Below are 24,583 nucleotides of genomic sequence, written 5' to 3'. Positions count from 1 at the left end.
GAAATCTTGGCGTCCTGTTCTGTTTACGCTTGGATGCTCTGGACACTTTCTTTCATTGGGTGCTGTTGATCGCTGCAGTGCAATTAGCTCTAGTTGACGAGGTGCTGTATAATGTATGACCAAAACATTGTTTTTCTCCTGAAACAGCCTGTGTCTCAAATGAAACCCTATTTCTCATATAGTGCTCTACTTTTTGACCAGAGCCACATAGAACAGGGAAGCTGTGGGGGATCTGCCAAACCTATAGGGCAGGGGTGTCAAACTCATTTTCACCCCGGGCCACATCAGCATCATGGTTGCCCTCAAAGGGCCGGTTGTAACTGTAAGACTGTATACATGTTACTTCTCCTTAACATATTGTAACAAATAACTGTCTGCATTTGATTATTATCTATTCAAGTGTACAAATATTGTACATGCATTTACATAAATGTAAAAATATATGTACGCACATTGCACTGTTATTATAACATAAATCCCTTTAATTTATCAGGTTAAGAAACCCACATTACTCCATCAATCAAAGATCAAACTTTTCAAGTGAATAACAACGACAAATATGATTAAACAAGTTATTACAAATCAACTTTTTTTTAAACTTTTTTTGAGAAGGGCAGAACTATGGTAGAACAAATAATTGTGAGCTGCTAAAACATGTGGGACATGTGTGGCATTTAACAAAAACAAATAGCTGCAGACAGCCTTACAGAGGGCATACATCCAACTAATGAGTGTACTCCTTCAGCTTTATCAAATTTGCTTCATCAGATTTGAAAGACAATGGGCTTCATGTGTACTTTTTGGTTAGGCTTCTTGGGTAGGCTTCTGCTGGTGATGTATCTGTGTTGAATGCCGAAACGTATCTGCTTCTCCTCAACTGACTCAACTCAAGCACTCCTTTGAAGCTCGACACACTGTAAAAAAAATACAAAAAACACACACCTTTTTTAGGCCTGCTTGTTAGAAATCTGAATAATGAGGGTGTTTTTCAGTGTGTGTGGGTTGCTATGCTTCATCACAAAGTAATTCATCTCATGTCTGACGCTGACAGTTAGATTGGTCCATCAGCCTGGTGGTCTGTGTGGCTCAGACAATGATTAAACTCCATAGTCCTCTGGAGAGCATTTGGACCCAATTAACCGCCATTGTTACGACCACATCCAGCTTTTAAACACTCAGTGTCAGGGAAAGCAGTGCTATCAGCCAGCACATTGTGTACAAGACTTAAGTGTTATGGTTCTATTCACTGTGAAACTTTGTAAGTTGTTACGGGGGGAGAGAAGTTCAGTTGTGAAAGATGTTTGCAATAATGGAAATATAATGACTGTTCAATGTGAATGAGATTCTTTTTTTTTCTCTCCAGAGTTTTCAGAACAAAGTCATTTCAATTTGGCGGCAGATCGTGAAGGGAAGGGAACATTGGCTTGGTGCTAAGAGAGATGTAGTGCAGATATTTGCTCCACCCCGCAGAGACGAGCATGCGACGTCTCTCCGCCATATTGGAGCCAGTCGCTCACTCTTTCATTACACTTTTTTTATGGTGCCATTTGCTGTGAGCAGTGGAAAGTTTCTGAAATGAGATTCGAGTGGTGTGTGTGGTGTGTGTGTGTGTGTGTGTGCGTGCGTGCGTGTGTGACGCAGGGGACCACCAAGGCTCTGAGCAGAAGGAAGCAGGAGGGGAAAAAAAAAAAAAAAAAAGAGGCAACTTTACTATCAGTTCCTCTGGGACTGATCTCTCACTGCTTGTTCAGTGTGATTCCTAGGCACCTCTCTTACCACCCTGTGTGATCTGTTTCTTATTCCCTTTAAACAACGAGGTGTTGTCTTGTCTTTCGTCTCCCTCCAGAGCAGAGCTGATAACCTCCCCTCCACCCCAGCCTCCTCTCTCCACTATTCGCCCTCGCCATGAGTGTCAAGTCGGCCATCAACAAGGAGGTGTTCACGCCGCACGATGAAAAGATGCTGGTGGCCGTGTCGGTGAAGAGGAGGACCAGGAAGAAGATTCCGTTCCTGGCCACCGGAGGACAGGGAGACTACACGACTTTCATCTGCCTTTCAGGTAACGGAACCCCCCCCCACCCCCACCCCCCTCTCGTTTTTCTCTCCTCTCTTCTATCTATCTGTCTCTTTTCATTTTTATTCTCCTCTTCTCTCTTCTCCCCCCCCCCCCCCCTCCTTAGTGTTTCCTCTGATAGCCATCACTCGGCTGTTTGCCCCCCCCCGGCTCCCCACGGACAGTCTGTGACGTCGGTAGCTTGTGGCACAAACTGTCCCCACGAGTGACAGCTGTGTGTTATTTCCACAGGGCACTGGTGTGTTTGTTTGTTTGTTTGTTTGTTTGTAGGCTCGTATGTGGGTGTGTGTGCATGCGTGTGTGTGTCTGTGTGGATGTGTGTGCTCGTGTGTGTGCTTTTTCATCGGTGGCCCTGTAGGAGAGGAGGCTGCTGTGCTTCATGTGATCTAGCGCCTGCCTTTGGTGATTATCCTCACTGTCAGTATTATCAGCCTGGAATGGAGAAACATGCTGTAGAGAGCCCGGTCACATCTCAACACGCGTCTCCTTCAATCAGCCTCTTGATGCTCACACCGAAGAACGGGTTTACTGTGTGTGCGCCAACGTAGCGACACGCTAAACCGATTTACAGCTTGGTTTAGCGTCAAACCTTTTTAAATAGATTACGTTTAGTTTGGAGTTTGAACGGTTGTTTGAGTGAAATTTTGTTTTTATTTTTTTCTCAGAGTAGAACTGAAGTATTGCTGGCTTATTTAATCAGTCATGCGTGTTCATTTGAGAGACTGAGACTAATGTGTAAAAAGTGGCAGTTGGTCTCTGAGGTTCTGAGACTACATTTCTTAAACCCTTCATGCTGTAATATTAAACAGTCCTTTGGCTACTGCAAATCATGACCCCCTCAAGGTTCTATCTCATTTAATATGGACAGTGGGGAAATGTATGTTTCAGTTCAATGCAACTCGATACCTTGAAGGCCAGCACCACCTTCCTGATTGCAGTCTCTCAGTAACTAATTGCCATGGACACAATTATGGTGCCGTGTTTTACTGTAGTTTTCACCCTGGTGTGTTAGCTGACGTATATAGCATCATAAAACCAACCTCTGAAGAGCTTGTCACAGCGTGGTTATGGATTGAGTCATTAAGACATTATAAAAAAGAAAAGAAAAAGGCTTTTTGATTAGGTCGTCTTCCACTGCTGCACACAGGAATTCATCTAAAAATTGTATTAGTAGTTATGAGTCCCACATTCCCACTATCCATCACCTCTCTAACCTATCAGTGTTGAGCTGCCCTTAAGTCTGGAAGAGATTTGTATATCTTTGTAGTACTAGACGTGCCAACAGCTCATTCTACAGTACCTGACATAATTGAAATCCATAAATCATCAGATTGCATTTTGCTTCAGCGTAAGACTCTCATCAACCCGGGAGTTGTTGTGGGCTCTATCTCCATGGCAACCAGGGGGATGGCTGCCGGGGACAAAAGGGGTTTTGTTTGTGTTTTGTGTATACGGCTTATCGCAGGAGGATCTGGTTAAGTGTATCAGTTTGTGGAAGTCTCAGGCATCGATCTATCCAATGGTCTCTGAGAGTATTGACGGTGTGTGTGGCGTGTGGCGTGTGGCGTGTAGCGTGTGTGGCGGCGGTGAGAGTGTGTGGCGTGTGTGTGGGCGCGGAGGATCGATCGTTCTCACTGTCATTCACTGTCCCAACCTGTGTGTAAGGAGCCTAAAGCCAATCAATGCCACTGTGCTGACGAGCTGTAGCCAAGATTGGTTATTTGAGACCATCTACTAACGTATGCCAGAGAGAGGAACACAAGCTGAGTTTCAGGTAAAAAGAAAAAAAGGATTTGTCTTCCTTTTTGTCCCACTGAATGTCCACCTAAATGTGAATGGATGTTACTGTTGTGTCATGTGCAATGACATTCTGAATGCATGTAGGTCTACTCCGGTACTCCATCTCATCAGTGTTGTGTTTTGTGGACCGTCACAGATCCTGTCCTTCTATATGGCTCATTAGCCTGTAAGAGTCATGGCAATGCAGATTCACTACTACAAGCTACTGTATAACCCTGTTCTGCCTAGTAACAGACCCCTCATTGAGTAGCCTTTGACTGGGGTTGTTTTGTGTTGCGTGGGGGGAGTTGTTGTTGTTGTAGTGAAGGCATGTAGCTTAGCAAGTCATGTGAGCTTGTGGGGCCCATAGTGCAAGCCAAGTATTGCAAGCCCATTGTCCCACTTGCCTCGGAGTGGCAGGCGTGTGTGTGTGTGTGTGTGTGTGTGTTTGTGTGTGTCTGTGTGGGAGAAGAGCCCAAGATCTCCAATGATGACCAGCTCTGCTGTACTTGTCTGCCCTACAGCTCTGCCCTACTTGTCTCAGAGTAGTGTGTGTGTGTGTGTGTGGGAGTGTATGTGTGTGTGTGTGTGTGGGGGAGTAACCCAAGGACACGTTAACAATCCCATGACTGCTGCTGCAGAAGCTAGGCCCGGAGCCATACAGAGACAGAGTTATGTAATAACGGCATGGTGAGAAGCCCACGCTACTGTGGTGGCATCTCAGTGTAGTACAGCAGCTGACCCAGGCTCGGCCCGGAGCACTCCGCTTCACTCACTGGGCACTGAACTGTGTGTCTGTCAACCACAGGCAAGATGGCCATGGTTCAGCCCAGGCAGTTCATTACTGCTCTACTGCCCTTCACCCACACAGATGTCTGTGTGATTTATTGTCCCGTCTTGGGTTTTTGTTCTATGTCGTATGGTTGATTTAGTCGTGTCTACCTTGTGTCTGAGTGCTTTCTATGTGTTACTGGCCATGTGCCGCTGTGTCCATTGTGTGTTCTTGTTTGCTATGATTGTTTTTCTCGTCTGCATAGAGTTGTATAGTTTGTTAAACTTTGCTATCAAGGGTGTTTGTTTGGCCTTCATTTGAAAGGTAATAGCCTGAGTCTCGGGCAGCATTCCATTACCGTGGAATGGTCCTGAAACCAACTGTTGTTTGTTTTAGACTTAGGCCATTTAGAAACTAGAAAGCGTACAATTTTACCACATTTTTTTTCTGTTTGTTGAGTGAGAGTAGAATTGGTTGTTGTGTTGTACTGTGGGCTCTGTGTGTGCAGTTCATTTATCACTGAAACAAACCGTTGTGGACAGTTGCTGCTGTGAGTGCACTTCTGCTTGTTTAGCTGTAGCTCTCCCTGTCCCTCCGTCTGGTCAGGGGCACAGGAGTGCTCGCTCACAAGACAAACTGTTTGGCCAGGAGGAGAATAACTCGGAAATGAGTCAGAGATCATCAAGAGGAATATTTTTCCTTAATGCCCTGAGGTGGAGTTATTTTACCGTAGAGGACGAGGCATTCTTCACCCCCCTCCCCCCCTGAAATCAATGTGCTGTGTCTGAAGATTTACCTGGTGTATAACACGTAATGGGGTATTATATTCAACAGGGCATAATGCAAATTGGCCTACAGTTTACTACCAAGTCTTGGTAAAAGACATCCACCTTAAAGACAGGACAGAAAACATATTTGCCTGGTGTAACAGTTCTGCTGCTTAGTGTTCCCTCTCAAACAGAGCTGTGCTCTCTGTAAGATGATGATATTGCCTTTTGAAATTACTTTCTTTTGAGTGTTCAAAACACTTCCATGAAACCTTTCATACCAGACCTCTACACCCTTGGGCTGGGAGCTCAGGTGCCTTTGATCTCTCACACACACACACACACACACACACACACCTACGTGTAGGGCTGTGCAGCAGGGGTCTGTACAACTGAGAAGCAGAGTGCTGGAGTAGTGCCAGGAACCCAGCCATTGCCAAGTCAGTCAGTGTGTTTTCTCTTTGATCCCCGGGCTCCATGCAGAGGCTCTACTGTATACGACTGGGTCTGAGAGCTTTTACACTGGGTCAGAACAGCTGCTACCGAGGCTCCGACACACTCCGATGCTTCTACTGTTGCTACTGCCCAATATTGCTGCTATCCACTTTGCCACCTTTATGTCAGGTAGGAGAAAAGACCATGAGAACAGCAGCATAATGGTGCAGTGCAGTGTTTTTTATTTTTTTTATCATTCTCAAATTAGCATAAGGTAAATACTTTTTTGACGTTACATTTGTCATCCCGTGCACTTCACTTCATTTTAGAGGTTGGAGCAGGAAATGAGTAGCAGACTGTCTGGCCTCGGCCGAGCCATCTTGGGCAATACCAGCCTCTGAAATTCCACTACCTCAGTCCAATCAATGAAACGCAACACTCTACCCCCAAAGCTTCGCAAACGTGTGTGTGTGTGTGTGTGTGTGTCTGTGTGTGTGGTTTGAAAGCTCATGTTTGTGAGTGGGCATGTTTTGATGTTTGCCTATGCATGTGTGTTGGTGTTTGTGTGGGTTTCTCTGTGTTGCCATACAGTGGCCCATCTGTCCTCATTCCACCAGTCCAAGCCCCCTCTGGATACAAAGGAATCTGGCCCTGAAACATCCACAACTTAGTCCTACCAAGCACAGCAGCCCGGAGAAACGTTGATGCATTGATCTGAATAACTTTAATTGGGGGCCAATCAGCTGTGACTTATGGCTGTGAGGCGGCCTCCAGGAAGGCCAGGCTGCGGTCCGTTACAGGAGCAGTCAAGACAGATCTGGCTCCATAGCTCTCTTCCCCACTCAACAACAACCGCACACTCGGATGACAAAACAAAGCCGGATATTAATGCCGCTGCCGACTGAATTTCCGTTCTATGGTAATCACAGTGTATTGCATTGAGTTCACATGACAAATTCATTTATCCATTCAGCTGCCATTCATCATCAGCAGCTTCATAGATTATCGATCAGCGCGCCTGCACACACACACACACACACACACACACACACACACACACACACACACACACTCATAGGTTAAGCTGCTTAACCATATAGGAAAGTCAAATGGGCTCAGACCAGAATTTTCCATCTTCAAACACTTCTTTGCATGATTCAGTATTCCTATGCAGCAGCGGTGGGCTCCGTCTCACCCTACAGCATCCAGATGGAAAGTCAATGGGATGCATATTTATGTAGATGCAACGCGTTGACACAAGATGAATGACGGTGCGTTTAAAAGGCGGAGATCTTAGCTGAAGGTAATACCAAATGTTTCTCTGTATGAATGTCAAGGACAGTTGAACATGAAGGATGACAAGACCTTGAATTGATGATTTTCTAGTGTTTCTTTTATAGTAAATTCCCAGACAATGTGCAGTGCTCTGTAAGCCTATAGTTCATCTAATTTAAGTTCATTAGTAATTGAGATGTTATACTTGGCTTGACATTCTTTGTAATGATTAAACAATTAAATAGTTCTGTTTAGTATCGAAGTAAATGGAGCACTTGAAAACCTCTCACTGTGTCTATGAACCCTGAACAAACCAGGTTTAGTGGAGGTGAAATGTGGTCTAGTCTGTGTCCATGAACCCTGAACAAACCAGTTTTAGTGGAGGGTAAACCGTGGTCTAATCTGTGTCCATGAACCCTGAACAAACCAGTTTTAGTGGAGGTGAAACGTGGTCTAGTCTGTGTTTTTGAAGAATGTGTCTCCTCCTCCTGTATGCTTCTCTCTCTCAGCAGCAGCCAGCGGCACACTGCAGATTGATGCTGTACTCTGTCTCACTATTTACAGACTGGAGAAAAATACAACCCACTCCCTTAGCCACATCAGCAGGAGGCCAGCAGGATGGCCTCCAAAGCTCTCTCTCTGTGTGTGTGTGTTTCTGTGTGTGTCTGTGTCTGTGCCTGCATACATCTGTCCACCAGTTTTAGTCTATACGTTTTTGTCTACCATTGGGGCCTGTGTGTCAGTGTGTGCGTGTCTATCCATACCAGTAACTGAAGGTCTGTGTATTAGTATGCACCGGCCACTCTCCCCCAGCCGAATCAGCCTGGCTATAGATTATGTAGCTCCTCTGAGGTCCTGAGGTCCTTATGATCCCCCCTTCAAACACGCACACACACACACACACACACACACACACACACACAAACCCCCTCCAGCTCCCATACCTATCACTGTCCTCCCAGCCCTCCTCTCTATCATACCCCCTCTAAATCTCCTCTGAGAGGGAGCCAGGAAGAGTGGCCTCTCAGTCCTGAAAAAGCCTAAACCAGGAGAGGAGAGGAGAGGAGAGGAGAGGAGAGGAGAGGAGAGGAGAGGAGAGAAGAGAAGAGAAGGGTCTGAGTGAGTGGGCGATAGACAGGTAATCCTTTGGAAGCTCAGGGAGGAAGGGAGGAAAGTCCCTCAATAGGCCCTTTAACAACTCTCTACACATGCACACTCACATCCCGGATTTCTCTTCTGTTTTAGCAGGTGTTGGATAGTCACATCTGGCCTATACACACACACACGCACACACACACACACACTCTCTCTCTCTCTCTCTCTCTCTCTCTCTCTCTCTCTCTCTCTCTCTCTCTCTCTCTCTGTGGGTGGAGATGAAAGATGTCAAACCTCCTCCCTAACATCAGACTCTCTTACCAAACTCAACCCCCATAACTCTCTCCTAGCCACAGCACTAGGGAACGTCGCCTCTGTCGCCTATTGGCTGGCCAACATACTGAGGTAACATGTCATTGGCTGCGCATCAGTTTCATGTACTCTGTTCTGAGAAGTGTGTGACATCAGGTGTTGAACCATGCGTAAACTCCTCACCATTTCTTGTAACTCATGCACGGTCACAGCATATTGGGATTCTTACTGTAATCTAGGATCAGGTACTGAGTGTCTGTTACGCAGGGATGAGCAAATCACTATCAATCATTTACTGATCATATTTACATGCCACTAGGTCATGTGACCGCTATTATGTATTATGACGGCTATTGAGTCCTCTTTGTCATGTCCATAACTGTCTAACGTTTATTAGGGAATAAATGGACGGTTCTTTATCCCCGTGTCCTCCAGTTCTTTTTCTCCTCTTCAGTCCCCCTTTATGACACAATTAAGATCGCTTTCGATTCAAATCGGAGATGAGGAGAGGAGGGAGGAGAGGAGGGAGGGAGGGCAGGAAAAGAGAGTTTGTGTTTAATAGCCATTGTATGGATCAAACCGATGATCAACTGGAAATGACAGGACATACCAGTTTTTAGAGTTTTTAGAATTCCTCTCCTTGTTGTCATGTCAGTGTTGGTTTGTTGTTTTCTTCTTTCTAGTTATTATTGTTCGCTACATCTGGGAAGTTTTTCGCGGTTGTGTACCACAGAGTTTTTGTTGTGAATGTGACGCAGGCACGCACGCATGCATGCACGCGACAAGTAAACAAACCCCTCACCCTAAGTGTAGCTCTGAAGTGTACACTTAGCTTTGTAGTATACACTGCAATAAGGCCCTTGTCTGACTTTGAAGGACACTCATAACGCCCTGTGGCCCTCGAGGTCTGCTAACAGAGGTCGGCATGACAACAAGCCGAGGCATACCTCCTCTCTTACCTCCGACGAGAGAGCAAGGGGGAGGGAGAGAGGTAGGGAGAGAGGGTGAGAGAGAGTGTCCTCTGTCAGAATAGTTTGGACAGAGAAGGATGGTTTGGCAGCAGCTTCTCTGCTGAGAGACAGTTGTGATTGATTGAAGTCGCAGATGTTAATGGGGTGCACATGTGTGGAGCTGATGGTGGCAGGGGACCATGGAGCTGCTAGGAAGGGGGCTGGGGGGGGGGGGGGGGGAATACGACACCACAAGACTGAGCTGAGGAAATTAGATAAATAGGCCGACGGTTGGAAAATGTCCTCCACTCATCTGTACAGTAGATAGGGCAAGGGTCGTCTCGCACAAAGTTGTTTGGCCATGTCAGTGGACTGTACCAACTCTCTCTATAGTGACTCTGACGGTAGAATCCTGCGTATACAATGGACAAAGTCATCTTCAGGATGTTTTCATCTATTTCCTGGTGGTAACAGAGCGAGCTGAACCTCCCAACCCCCCCCCCCCCCCACCTCGATGTTGTGTGCAACGAGGTAAGAAATAGACAAGAGGACAAAAGAAAGCGAGGACGGAAGAAAAGAGAGCCTTATGAAAAGACTCGAGCACCTCTCCTGTAAAAGTCAGCCGTGCGTGTAATTGGCCGCCGCGTTTGGTCGCTTGTCAGACGGGAGAGCCTTGATGACTTAACACTTCATAACTGGCCTTATTTACACTTTCATATTGACTTCCAACCACTTTTTTTTTTATTCAGGATATTCATCAATTTTAATACTGTCTGAGACATGTTTGGTAGAAGAACGGTTTGAGAATTACTGTTTGGGGCTAGGCCAAGGACAGAGTTCTGTACTGCCAACATATAATCCCAAGACAGACAAACAACTTGGCAAAGTTGTGTTTCTCAATTATCTATATCAATAGGTAGAGGGTTTGTTTGCCTCTAGCACTTAGAAAGCCTGTGTTCATAGGGCTTACAGCAATCATCTCTCCCTGGTTTCTTACCCCACGGTACAATAAACCTGATTACAAAATGATGGACCATCCAGACAGAGCTAGCTTATAGCCTACACTGCAATATTGTGAAATAACACAACCATAAAATGCATGTCCTTTGTCCAGTCCACTCAAAACAAGCCCGCAAGACCAACTTGTTCTTTAGCTCTGCTGCACCTGATCTGGTCTTCCAACACCACCATGGGAGACAGGACCAGACCACAGACAGACAAGCATGTTGAATACGAGGGCTTGAACGATACCAGGAATTGGGAACCATCCATTTCGCTGCTGGCTGTAGTGACAGTCTCATGGAGTTAACCCCATCCCCAGTGTGATCTACACCCCCCAGAACATTCAATCAACCTGCCACTGTGTCTGCCAGTGTGTCTGTCCATGAACACCTCCTGGAAGGCCATTAAACCCTGCCGCTGCTACTGGGAAGTATTGATGGGAAAGACCGGAGGGCCGTTTACGGTAAATCCAGGCTCATGCAGGATTGGAAAGGAGGAAGACTGGGGAGGGAGGAAAGTAGAGATCTCCAGGGGCTCAGCATCCGATAAAAGGGGGGTGTTGAGATGTGGAAAACACACACACACACACACACACACACACACACACACACGTGTCTCTCCATCTCCCAGAGCAGGCGGTAATATGTGGCGAGGCCTGATTTACAGCCCCTCTGTGGGTCAGAGAGGTGTCTGTCTGAGTCACCCGATACTGCATACATATAACATCTACCGGGGTGGAGGAGAGGAGCTCATCAATTCACCAGCACAGCCTGTCTCTCTCTCTCTCTCTTCGCCATCTTTGGATTGTTATGGTTCTCTCTCTCACACACACCACCAAGGCAGGCATGAGGCTGATAACTGAGTTTACGTGGTTCAAAAGGCCTCAAGAAAAATACCACTCTGTTCTACTTAGGGGAATGTCCCTTCTCCATTCCCCATTTGGCAGTTCTGTTGTTGAGATGGTTGACTAGGCCAGAGGGCTGTTTTCTGAAGCATTTCAGATGAAGTTGTTCTCAGGGTCAGCATCTTCACTCGAGAGATATTGGTTTCCCCATGAGTGGAGTGATAACCTTGGAAGCTGAAGACTTGAGTGAAGTCTGTCCATTGTGTAATAAGATTAACATCCACTAGTTTTTTGAATTTTGTCTTGATGTCATCCTGGCTTTCACAATGATGGTTTTGACCCTTTTCCCAGGCAGACAAAATCAGCTCAGCTATAGTCACTCAGGAGTAAATGTTTGCTTTGTAAGAATATCCAATTTTCGCGGTGAATTATATAAATGAAATGGAAGAACATCTCTGTCTTAACACAAGGTTGCTTACAGGGTAGTTGTCAAGCCAAACCCATTCCTCAGGAGGACAAATGGAGCTTGTTGGCTGGCTGTAAGTTACTGTGGCACTGTCTGAGGAATATCGATCAGCTCTTTTGCAGAACAGTCCACGCAAGTCTCCAGAGCAAATATTTATTTTACTCTCCCACCAGCCCTGAGGTTAGGGAGTAACAAATGCAACGCTCTCTATTTGACACAGCAAACATTTAGCATTCCAAGTATTCTCACGCACACACACACACACACACACTCACACACACACATACATACACACCAACGCTCATAAATAAGGAGCCCAAGTGGAACTGCTGATCCATACATTTACCCTGCTGCAATTCATGGCCCATGTCTCGCCCCGGGGCCGAGATGTATCTGCATCTGATTAGCTTCGCTCCCGTGTCATGAATCAGATTACAAACTGATACATAGGCACTTTCAAGGACACTTCCTATTGGCGGGCATTGTGTCTCATCACTCAGCTCTATTAACATACACCTAGATCATCCCTCTCGCCTGTTCCCAGTTTATCTTTACCGTTTGATCACACACAGACACACACACACACACACACACACACACACACACACACAGAGACACCCCCCGAGCAACTTCTGATTAATTCCATTCCATTCACAATGTTCACAGACAGAGCCCCACCTCCATGTTATTACCCTAACCTGTCAGAGGAGGAGTTTCTCTACCCCCCGATCCCTCAATGTCTCACCCTATGCTCAGGCTGCCTGCCTATACGTTCATGTTATGGCATGGAGGGGGTGTTCTATATGAGTCTACCCCTCCCAGCATATTCATTGAGGATTATTTCTGAAAGGGGATGATTTAAGTGAAGGCGGCATGTTTTATTGCATTCATTTGTTATCGGTGGCAAACGCCGGAATCCATGAATACTCCCCACAGTCACACGGAGGGAGGGGTGGTACAATGTTCCACCGGCAAAAAAACAGGATCCAGCCTTAGGCAGCGCAGGCACGCACGCACGCACGCGTACAACAGTTTCTCATACAACTTACTTTTTACAAAGCGCACGACTTGGAAGAGGAATGCTAACATGAAATTTGAACGGTGGGCTTTGGTTCCTTAATTAGTCAGTGTTTACGCATTGAGAGCGGCGGTGGTAGAAGTCGGAGGACGGGCTCATTGTAATGCACACACGTTTTTGATACCATTCCTCATTCCATTCCATGCATTACAATGAGCCCGTCCTCCGCAGCTGTTGAGTTCAGTGATTTCATTTACTCTGTCAGTGTGGAGAAATGTTAATGTTGATGATTCATTTATTCAGTAGAGCATGAGGCCCGACTCTGTATGACTGTCCCTCTCTCGGACCATTTACCCATCGTATAATATAGGAAATGAACCTGGAACTTTCGTCTGAAAAACATTGGTATTTATTTAACTTGGAACGAGTCACCAGCTGATTTTTTTTCTTCCCCCCCATGTTGGGTGGGTTCAGAAGAACTTGAACTCAGGATCCATGACAGTTGAGCAACATACAGTAAGCCAGACAGTTCCCTTTTATAAGGCATTCTTCCATGCTGCTGAAAGGTCACCGCATTATCCGAGCACATCTTCAGCCCTGTCATCATGTTGACCATAACATGTCACTTGGTCTGCACGATATGCACGACTTGATGACCCAACAACAACTTACTGGCATTTTGTTAGTGTCTGCATATCTTGTTTCCATGTCAGCACTTGATACATTGCTTCTTCACATAATATATGCCATTTAGCTGACGCTTGTATCCAAAGCGACTTACATTGCAATGAGTGCATACATTTTTCAGTATATATGATCCTAGCGGGAATCAAAACCCACAACCTAAATGTTGTTAGCACCCTGCTCTACCAACTGAATCACAGAGGTCCACCTCACATACACAGTACCAGTCAAAAGTTTGGACGCACCTTCTCATTCAATGGTTTTTCTTTATTTTTTTTATTATTTTCTACATTGTAGATTAATATTGAAGACATCAAAACTATGAAGGAACACATATGGACAATAAACAAAAAAAAGTGTTAAACAAACCAGAATATGTTTTATATTTTAGATTCTTCAAAGTAGCCACCTTTTGCTTTGTTGACAGCTTTGCACAGTCTTGGCATTCTCTCAATCAGCTTCATGAGGTAGTCACCTGGAATGGTTTGCCAACAGTCTTGAAGGAGTTCCCAGAGGGAACATCAAAGCAAAAGGTGGCTACTTTGAAGAATCTAAAATATAACACATTCTGGTTTGTTTAACACTTTTTTGAATTACTACATAATTTCATATGTCTTCCTTCATAGTTTTGATGTCTTCAATATTAATCTACAAGAAAATTAGAAGGTGTGTCCAAACTTTTGACTGGAACTGTGTATATATTTATATATATTGTATACATTAGGCTAGTCTAACATTGATGTCCAGTATATCATCAGCAATTTCTGTGTACATTTTCTTTTTCTCCTGCCCAGAAATGTCCACACTTCCTGTTAGCCGTTGTTCTTCCTCTACTGTACATATGGGCTACGGTCGTCCTGCAGCTGTGTGAGAAACCAGGGAGATTTAGAATGACGAGGAGAGAGAGAGGGACTTAGAGGGAGTGCTCTAACAAGCGCCGGCGGTGAACACGATTGATATCATCAGATGTAATGAATTCAGAGCTTATCTGATTCCACAGTGATGTGCCACCTGAGGAATGACGATTCCTATATCATTTTAAAAGCCCGTATTGATTTTGAAGTGCATGGATCTGCTGAGCCAGCGCTTCTGGAGTTAACTCCATCAGTCTTACGAGAGGGATTTTATCTAGCCGAGGAGTTCAGCTTTTATGAGCACATTTGAGTCCAGCCATGCTTGGTACAGTAAGTTAGTGTTGAATTGGAACCGGACTTCACTGCAGGCTGTTTTTTAAGTGCTTGTGCTAATGGAAACGTTTTTGACACCACGGTTGTTTGAATGGCAATAGTACTGCAAAACATGTCTGCGTGGGAATGCTTAGTGTCTATGTCTATTTTGGCCCATTTAAACAACATGGGAAGTTAAGGGTGGAAGGGTTCATTAAACTGATCCTTTACAACCACTTCCACTACCCATCACAAGTTTGGTGCATCCTCTCAAGTTTGGGACGGAAATCAGTGAAGGATTTCTCTTCCCATAGAAACCTGCACTCTAGGCTAAATCTACAGGAGTCTGCAATTATTTATTTTGGTGCTAAACCTGCAGAGTGCTTACGATTGGAGCCTGGCAGGGGTCCAAACAAGTCTCTCGATCCCTGACTGAGTCTCTCACTTTCTAATCCCCCCTCCCTGAGGGAGAGAGGGGGGGAGAGGGGGAGAGAGATGGAGGCTGTAGTACTAGAAGACATGCCCCATGTGTTTGGCCCGAGAGCGAGGAGGATGTGTGGACACTTGTCCTTGATTGGACCTGGCCAGTGTGCTGGTGTCAAGTCTGGCAGCTGGGTTAGAATCACTCTCAGCTGGGTCAGAATCACTCTCAGCTGGGTCAGAATCACTCTCCGCTGCGAGGGTGATACTGGACGCTGAAGGACTGGACCTGTCTTGTGCTGGTCGCATGTGTGGAAACTCCCAGGGGCTGCTCAATTCAACATAGCCTTGTCTTGGAGTGTGTGTGTGTGTGTGTTTCTGTTTCTTCTGGCTCTGTCTGTCCTGAAACAGTGGATCAGCACTGATAGAAACAGACAGCTGTGGATGTCCAGGGCCTGAGTAATTGGACCTTGTGGGGAATCTCAAACCCGTCCAGGAACAGAATACTATTGCATCACATTACTCATTGTTATTGGTTATCAGATAAAAGGGCCGACACTGGCTCGTATCGAGGCTGGAATGAATGGCTTTTTGGGTGAATGTTTTCCTAAGATCTTTGAGAGAGATTTTGTCAATAAGAGATGGCGAGCAGCTTGAAGGTGTAGTCTGGTTCAGATGAAGGGTCTTATTCAGAGAGGGAGAGAGAGAGAGGGAGAGAAATGGGGGAGTATATAGATGCTGCCAGACAGCAATAATGTAACAGGTGGAAGAAGCTTCGTCTGGCCGAAAGTCTGGAATGGAATTTTTCACTCAAATAAAATATTTGACAGAAACATGTTGGCTGCTCTACAGACTTCAGCCAGAACTCACTTCAGATTTCAAAGGGTTGGTCGATGGACCGAGTCTCAAACTAAAAAATGTTAAGGCAATGTTGCTTTTTTTATTGCTATCTTAGGGTCGGGCACTGTAAATTAACGCAACGTAACATTTTGTGGAGCAACGCATCTTGGCTTATTGTCAGTTCAATATGTCAGTGTTTATTACATCTGTCCCCACTCAGAGAATACAAATACATAAATACATTATTTTAGTTTTTTCAGTGCTCTGTTTTCCTGTCCATTTACCTTTTAAAGGCCTTAGTTACAGTGTGATCAGCTTCTCACATGAGACTGATTCCAGCAGCTGCTCTCTGTCTGAATGAGGCGCCTCGCCCAACTCTTCAGTAAGCGAGCATGAGCAACGTGTAATTAGAAACACAAGATTGTCCTAATCATGATCAACATCAAATGTTGGATGGATTAGATGCTTATCCTAAACATTTGTTAGTCTGAGAGCTACAGAACTGTTATGGCTATATGTCATTCTGAGTGTGCGTGTGCGTGTGTGTGTGTGTGTGTGTGTGTGTGTGTGTGTGTGTGTGCGCGTGCGCGTGAGTTATGTTTTGTAAAGGCCTCCTGTTTTTGAACTCTCGCCATCATATGGTGTGTGGTGAGTGTGGAGATGTTTTCAGAGGCCATCTGCGTATTGTCATGCTGTGTTCACATGAAGGTGGCCTCTCTACTATGTAGAGAATGTGGTTAGTAGCTGAGCATAAATCAGTGGAAGATCATCTCCAGTGTATTCAGTCTCACCATCCATCAACTCCCACTGGTACGCAGGTCAGTCTGCAGACCAATGTTTACTGCAGAAAGATCAATTGAATTCCGTCCTAGTAAAGTTATAACTTCCAGACTCCACTTTCAAACCCTTGAGGGGACAAGCTACCGTAGACGTTTTTTTCTCGTCAAACAATTGATAGAAAACTTGATGTCTGCCCCTAACAAATACCATTGGCAATTTTGCTCACCGTGGCTGTACCGATAGATGAGATTGGCTGTTCTAAAGTCGTACATTAGTGCCATGGTAACAATGTCCTGGCTCTGGACGTGGGACTGGACTATTGAATGCTGCTGTGAAGAACATGAGTTGTAATATTGTGCTATTGTTACTGGCTCCTCAGAACTCTGATTTGAGGGCTGTCACAACCAGCAGGACATTGTGTTTATTTGTGTCAGAATTACTGTAATCATCACACCATCATGACAGCCGATGACTCATTTTAATCAGCATAGCTTGTACACTTCTGGCAATTTTGCAATACTCGACAGCACAGCAGAAAGTATTCAAAGTGCTATTTTATGGTAGATATGGCAATCCCTTTACATTGTGTTGCTCTGTTGTTAACATGTAACACAATATAACAACTAACTAACATCTCCATAGAATGTCAACGCATTGTCAAGGAATGATCCTCGCAACTAATTTCCTTGGATTTGCCGAGCTGAAGTGGAATCCACCACCCAGCCCTGCCCTAGTCCCAGCTGCCCCTTGTTCTGGAGCCTTCTGGAATGTTTTAGAGCGTTCTCTGACCTCATTTGTCCTGCTCCGTGACCCTTGACAACCGTGATGAAAGCTAAGAAATAGAAGATTTTCTATTACTGTTCCATGCATACAACCCTCTCCTCTTTTAAGTGAGGCACATGTTGAGTCAGAAGAAATCACTCTTGGTCCTCTTCCTCCTTTTCATCTTCATCTTCCACCTCCCCCCTCCTCAGTGCCAGGCTGCTCTGCAGTGATGAATGGCCAAGGCTGGATGTGATGAAAGCTGAAGAAGATGAATGCTCGTTCCATTATCAGAATCAGAATCCTTTTATTTGGCCAAGTATATTTGCACATACAGCAAATTGACTTGGTGAGGTTGAGAGAGGCAGGGGGGCTTGTGTCTCTGAGGTTAGTGTCTCTGTCCAGGCTAGGAAGGAGAGGTGTGATAGCTGTGGGGGAGGGTTGGTTTTGTGGGTCAGAGTCAGGGCTGCTCCATTGTCTGTCGAATCTACAGTAGAAGTCGTTCAGGAAATGCACCCCTGGACTCCACTTAAGTAGGGTAGGGCTGTGTGTGTGGGTGTGTGATAAGTGGGTGTGAGGGTTATCAAGCAGACAGAGGTGGAGTAGAGTAGCAAAGCATAAGAAACTCCCTCTCTGGCTCCTTGCCTCCGTCTCACCAGTGGGAATCTCTACTATATGACTTTGAGGGAGAGAATTCTATACATTAAAGGATAGGACGCACTTTGAAACAACTCACATGTTTGACCAAAAATACTTAAATGAAAATAGGAATATGATTTACAATGGGGGGAAAAAACCCTCCTGTTTTTCATCAAGGGCATACATCCATATATAACCACTTCAGACCTCTTAATATTACTTGCCTTGTCATTTTGTAATTGCATTTCTCTGGCTACGGGATGAACTCCCTGGGTATAAGACCCGAGCTGTCAACTGCCGTTCCTGCGCCACCCTGTGCTTTAGAAACCAGGGCAGCATTAAGCCTCCACTTAAGACTTTTAAGTGCTCTACTTGTCAGGGAGTCAAGTTCCCGCACAACTTTTGACTCTGCGGACCAGTGCATGTCAATCGAAGTCAGTTAGGTCTAGACATTGTGGAGCAGAATATGAACACGGTCTGTGTAGAGACAGTGCATCATCTGACCTTGGGGTCACACCATTTGAATAATGTACTCGAGCAAATCCATTATCATTAACATAAGCACAGTGTGCAATACCAATCTTTTAACTAACTAGCCGGGCAAAAACCCAGGAGCAGACCCAGACCTGATGTTTGCAATTATAGTCAATGCCTTAATCCTAGATTCATGTTCTCCATGCATATGATTTGAATTGCATTACATGGAAAAGTGTCAAGTCTGCAAACAATGGCCTTTAGTACCATTCTCTGACTGTTCAACATACTATACTGCTGGGTAGATGTAAACAACTTAAGATGTGTTATGCAGATTTACACTTAGTTAGTACCGGATTGGACCCCCTTTTGCCTTCAGAACTGCCTTAATTCTTTGTGGCATAGATTCATCCACCATGTGCCCCTTTTTTTACTCATATCTCTTCTACAGGAGTGTTCTCCTGCTTGAATTGAGGATAATTATGGTGATAAACGACCTTACCAGCCTACATGTAATAACCATCGCCATGCCGTAGTCTAAGCAGCGCTTCAGTGTTACAGCAAGTGTTACGCATGTCTTCCCCATGGTCATGGATCCCATGACCAGCTCTTGCAGATGGATAAACGTTCCTTCATTAGCCGCCCCCGTAATCTCCACGCGTCTGACAGAGGGATCGATGCAGAGCGTGGGATGCCAAACAACCACAACGACCAACGCTCCTCTCTCCTCTCCTCTCTGCTCCTGTCATTACCAATCAAGACCGCTCACCGGCCAATTAGGCTAGCCTGTGTTTCTGTATTTACCTTGGCCCTACCCAGGGACCTGTTTTAGATGCAGATGACACAGTCAAAAGCAGGGGGGGAGTGTTAAACCAGGAGGGAGCCGGAGGGAGGTTGCCCTAATGGTCTCAGTGTAGTTCGCCTTGCTTGGCCTCTGTGTTGTCTAATTGATTAGCCACACGTTAATCTCTAACAAAAGGGACTGAATAAAGTGCTCATTAGCGGTAATGTGATCCAGTGTGTGATTGTTTTCTTTTCTATCTGAGGTCGCTTTAGTTAGGGGTTCCTTACAGAGTGAAGGGTTTTCCCCAAGCCCAGTCTGTGAGGGTCTGTTGGATGGTGTTGACAGATTACTGTTGAGGCAGTTCATGTACATGAACTGTCAGTGGGAAGCATCTATGTGTAATAACCCAGCAACAGCTCTACAAGCTTATGCTTCACTTCTTCCAAGGGCAGGCAGTGGTAGATAAGAGTATTGTCACTGACACTGTCATGGACTGTGGGTAGTCCTGAGAGATGTCCTCTGTGCTTGACTGTGGTCACCTGCTACCTCATATGAACTGCACTCAGATCCATATTCCATGTAATTTCCTAATTACCATTCAACAACATGTTAATGTTATGTTACAGTGTTACTACACAGGTGTAAGGGCGACCTAATATCAAGTTTGTTGTCACCCTTGTTGTGTGAATCCTCTTTAATCAATGCAACATCTTCCTAATCTGTCCAGTCAGCCAGCTCAACTGGATGACAATTTGTCCTCCAGGGGCGATGGGGGCACTGACTAATGCTCTTTTAAACCTGACAGGCGGTTTCTCCTGTCCTGCCTTTGCTGCATCATTTACAGAACACAACAATAATCTTTATTGATTTGTCTATTTATCTATATACGCTCATATGGGCAGGGACATCTCACAGGGCAGCACGGAAAGCCTGTATGCTAAACTGGCCACACAGAGAAATGTTAGTTAGCATTATAAGCATTTTTCCTACGCTGTGTAATTTTAAACCCATATAGGCTACAGTATGTGTCACTTGTTGCACTTAATATGCCAAGCAATGAATCGCCATCATCTTACTTTGTTAGAACACAATTCACCCAATTATCTCTTGCCTTGATTTGCAATCTCTTGTCAGTGAATGATTGATTTTAGAATTTCTACCAGTTATAGCACTGCTCTCCCAGTTCATCCTGCTGTGTCATGCCCATTGCCCAGCCATGGTCTTCCCCTGCTTAGCTAATAGCAACAGTACAGATCATCCCCAGCCCACCCAGCCACTGACTGACACACATGCTAATTGTGTTAATGAAGGTCACCCCAGGGAACAGCTGGACTCCCTCTCTGTCCCCACAACACACCCTGCAGGAGAGATGTGTGTCTCACTAAGAACACAAAAAACACCATATGCTCCCCACCCACCACCTAACACCTCTCCCAGAACTGCCGCTGTCAAGCACCAATCATACGGCTTCTGAGGTTTTAAGAGAAAGTGAGAGGAGTGAAGACTCAGCCCTGTGGTACTCCACAGCTCTGACAGGACACTGCAAGGCGAGATTAGAAGGGTTTTGTTTCTTCTGTTTTGTCATCATCGTAAATGTGCCGCAAGTACTTATAGCCCTTGAACACGGCATTATTCACCTCTCTAAATAGATAGCCTTGTCCTTTTTTCTGTTCCCTGAGTCATCTACAGTCAAACAAGGAGCCTATTCTTGTGCTCTGCTATGAGAACAATCCCAGTCTCAGAGCGTCCATGCAGAGGTGTATCTGGGGCTGTTATGAAACTGCAGGACACACCAGCTCTGTTTTGAGTGGAGGTACAGTGGTGGTGGTGGGGTGTACTGGAATGTGTCGTCCCCCCCCACCATCACCACCACCACTACCATCAGCCCCACCCACACTGTGTGTTGCATTAAAGCAGCCCTGCACCAATCTCCTGCCCTGGGAACCCACTGCATGGTGTGTGCAGGATTTAATTTATACCAATCAGCCCCATTAACATGATACTATTGAATAGTCTATATCAAACAATTTGAACTATTCTAGATAATACACCATGTATCATGCTGTACTGCTATATGTGTGTATGCTTCTAACAGTATTTCTATAACTAGAATAAGTAGCATAATCATCAGTGTATGCCATTTTCACACACTTTTTAATTCAATGTTCAACTTGAGTCAAATTCAATGAATCCTCAGCACCAAAGCTGAACAGCAGACATGTTGAGCACTGGCTGGGTGTTCATGGCAGACACACGTCCTGGTGATGAGTGGGAGGGAGGGGAGGTAAAGGTCAGACAGGATGAGGGTTGGCATCTGGGCATCTCTCTCTCCAGGCAGCTCCGTCTCTGACTAGGCCCGGTGACAGCAGTCTGCAGGACGTCGGCGTTGACACGCAGGGGGTTCCTCTCCCACTCCCTGGGTGTGTTCCGCTGTGGTATTTCCCACTAAGGGCACGGCCTCGAACCCCTTGCGGGCTCTCTGACAGCATAGCCACCCACACGTGTACTGCATGTGTGGCAGCACACATCACTGGCACTTTTCCTCTGATTCATATGTTGAAGTTGAACATGTCAACTGGAAGATGAGATTAGTGCCTTTTAGATAATTTTCTCTGTGAATGAATGTCTCTCTTTTCAACGCGCTGGTAGAAAATGTCACATCTGTTTGTCTTAGAGTACATGCGATTTACTGTAGCCTGGCTACTCAAGATGGACTCCAGGAGGAATTTATATTCTCATCTGTGAGGTTTCGTTCCAATCCCAGGAAGGAAGTATTACCTCATATCATTCCCATGCCCCCCCCCTCTGTTCCTATCCTACAGTACATGGAACATCACTCGCTGGAAAGCCATTCGGAAACTCATCTAGAGGGGAAATAAATTTAACTTTTCCCTCTCTTTCCCTCCCTTTCAATGATCCATCCTATCATGGAAGCCATCTGACCTCTGTTCCAAGGACAGAGGGAGAGAGAGACCCATCAGGGGCATATTAGCTGTCTCTGCTCTGTGCTCTGGGGCTAACTGCTGGCTCTCTCCCCCAAATCATTACACTGTCACTCCATCTGAACCAAAGGAGCTGGGCTGAGCCGGACTGAGCTGAGCTGAGCTGAGCTAAAGTACAGGGGATGTCTGATTTAAAAAAATAGGGCTTGAGTCAGCTGAGTAGATTGCTGGATTGTATGTGTTTCTGTGTCTGCATGTCCGCATGTGTGATTGTCATACTGTTGGTGAGCGTGTGACATTCAGGCTGAATGTGTACTGTATAAGGTGCTTGTTGAATGTTTGTTGGTTTGCTTTTCTCTGACCTTGGTGATGATGAGAACTTCTTGAATGCTTGTAGTTCTTTCTCCCCGCCAGTGTGTTTGTGTGTGATGTGTTGATGGTGGGAGAGAGATGGCTTACACAGACATGGCTGGCCCGAGGGGGGACTATAGAGAAGGATAAATACCCCATGAGTGACTAAAGTCTAATTGGATACTTGAAAGGAGTATTGATTTCGTTTTGAGTTCGTCAGCTTTTGCATGAGTGACCTTTGCCGATATTTCAATGCTCCAGGGCGATTCCTGTCAGAAGCCCTCCGATTCGCCACAGTCCCCCCATCTCTCCTCTATCCTTCCATCCATCCTAGCTACTTATCTGTAATAATCACTCTTTTCACTATCAGTTTAAAAAAACCTTCCCACGCTCAAATAAACATTAAATACTATTTGATTATTAACGTCAAATAACAGTGAAAACATGCAGCTAACAGAACGTAGCTAACAGAAGCTAATCTAGTTGGACACCTCCCTCAGAATTTACAAGGTTTTTAAGTTTTAGTGGTAGCTAGCCACCGGTGCCCCGCTTACGTTCATTCATCAGACAGGTTTGCTGTGGCAGTGGTCATAAAGTGGGAGGAGACAGGTCTGGGTCGTGATGGAGAGCTGCGTGTCACAACCGCTCCCTGGTTTTATATATCACTTCACAAACATGTGTTCCATATAAAATGTTACTTGTTTATGAGTCCATGTCACCCTCTCTCACCGTGTCACAATCCCGGATCCCGTCGGTAATGAGAAACATGAATTATTTACCCGTTCCTCATGAGAAGGACTTGGAGCCCAGCCCCCACCCCCAGCCAGATGTTCCTATGGAGGAGTGGAAGGGATGGATGGCTTAAGAGGGAAAGTTAATAGAAGATGCCCTTTTGGCTTTTTATAGGGTGGCAATGTTGCTTAGAAGACAGCAAACCAAGACACATTACTTTGTTGGCATTAGAGCAAATATTAGGCCTATTGGTTGGTCCACCTATGGAACCTCCAATATGGTTTTCTGTGTTTGAAAACTAAAGGTTCTAGGATGGATTGCACTGTTGTATCATCATCTTATAATATTGCATCATCTATTTTAGTGCTCGTCATTCAATGTATTAACTAGATGCCGTTTTGAATTAGTCTCTAGGAAGCACAGAGGAAGCTGACTTTGATAATGGAGATGATAGAGGAATCCATGAAGGATTCTGAAATGACTGCCCTAGGGCTGCTGTTATAGTCAGCTTTATCGCTGGTGTAGGGGAACCAATCAGAAATGTTGTGATTTCAAAATGCTCTTAACAACTCCTGGGCTCCATTTTGATCCCTTAAGTACATTGGAAGCGGCCTGTTCTGCACAATGGCATATTCAGAGGCATACTTGTCATTTTTGCTTAAGCCTTTTAGACTTAATTGTTAACATGACCTTGATCGTTTTGTGGTTTAGACTGCAGACAGAAGGAGATTCTCACTGTGGTGTCTTGACTGGGTGTGACAGGTGAGGAAGGAAGACTGATGGCTGCTCTTTACCATGCCTCTTTGAAGAGAGACTGCACTCATCATTTAGTCTGTAGGAAGGGAAGAATAGTCGTTTGAGGTGTCGTTAGTTTTTTGCATGGATGACGGGTGACATTTTGATACTAACTTCGACGTCAACCTGATCAGACAGGAGTAATATGATGATGTATTGGATGCAAGATGGCACCTGATTAATAGATTTTCAAAATATAACCCCATCAGGGAAGGCTGTCTGATATTCCACCTGTGAGGCCTTTCTTAAAAGGGCAATCTGGGATTGATGCATTCAATTTGGATATATAACTTATAAATGCTTCATGAGCTTAGTTAAACTGTCTTACCCCATCAGAACCCATAATATAAGCTTGTTTTTACCCCATTGTTTGTAATTGTAAACAAACACGGTATAGCTTTAAAACATGGTTCAAGCTATAATGT

The 24,583-nt window shown here is 45.2% G+C and overlaps 1 protein-coding gene across 1 annotated transcript in view; it reads left to right on the top strand.

The window, feature by feature from the left end:
* The window catches only part of stxbp6 (syntaxin binding protein 6 (amisyn)), a 55,008-nt gene that overhangs the window by 5,316 nt on the left and 25,109 nt on the right, over positions 1–24,583 (top strand). The window contains exon 2 of the mRNA XM_083683194.1: positions 1,847–2,059. Coding sequence (XP_083539320.1) covers positions 1,906–2,059 — 154 coding nt within the window. The 5' untranslated portion in view covers positions 1,847–1,905. The remainder of the gene's footprint in view (positions 1–1,846; positions 2,060–24,583) is intronic.

Source organism: Argentina silus, assembly GCF_951799395.1.
Source record: "Argentina silus genome assembly, chromosome: 13".
Classification (NCBI taxonomy): Eukaryota; Metazoa; Chordata; class Actinopteri; order Argentiniformes; family Argentinidae; genus Argentina; species Argentina silus.
The sequence above is the reverse complement of the archived record's forward strand: the minus strand, read 5'-3'. Positions and strand labels throughout refer to the sequence as shown.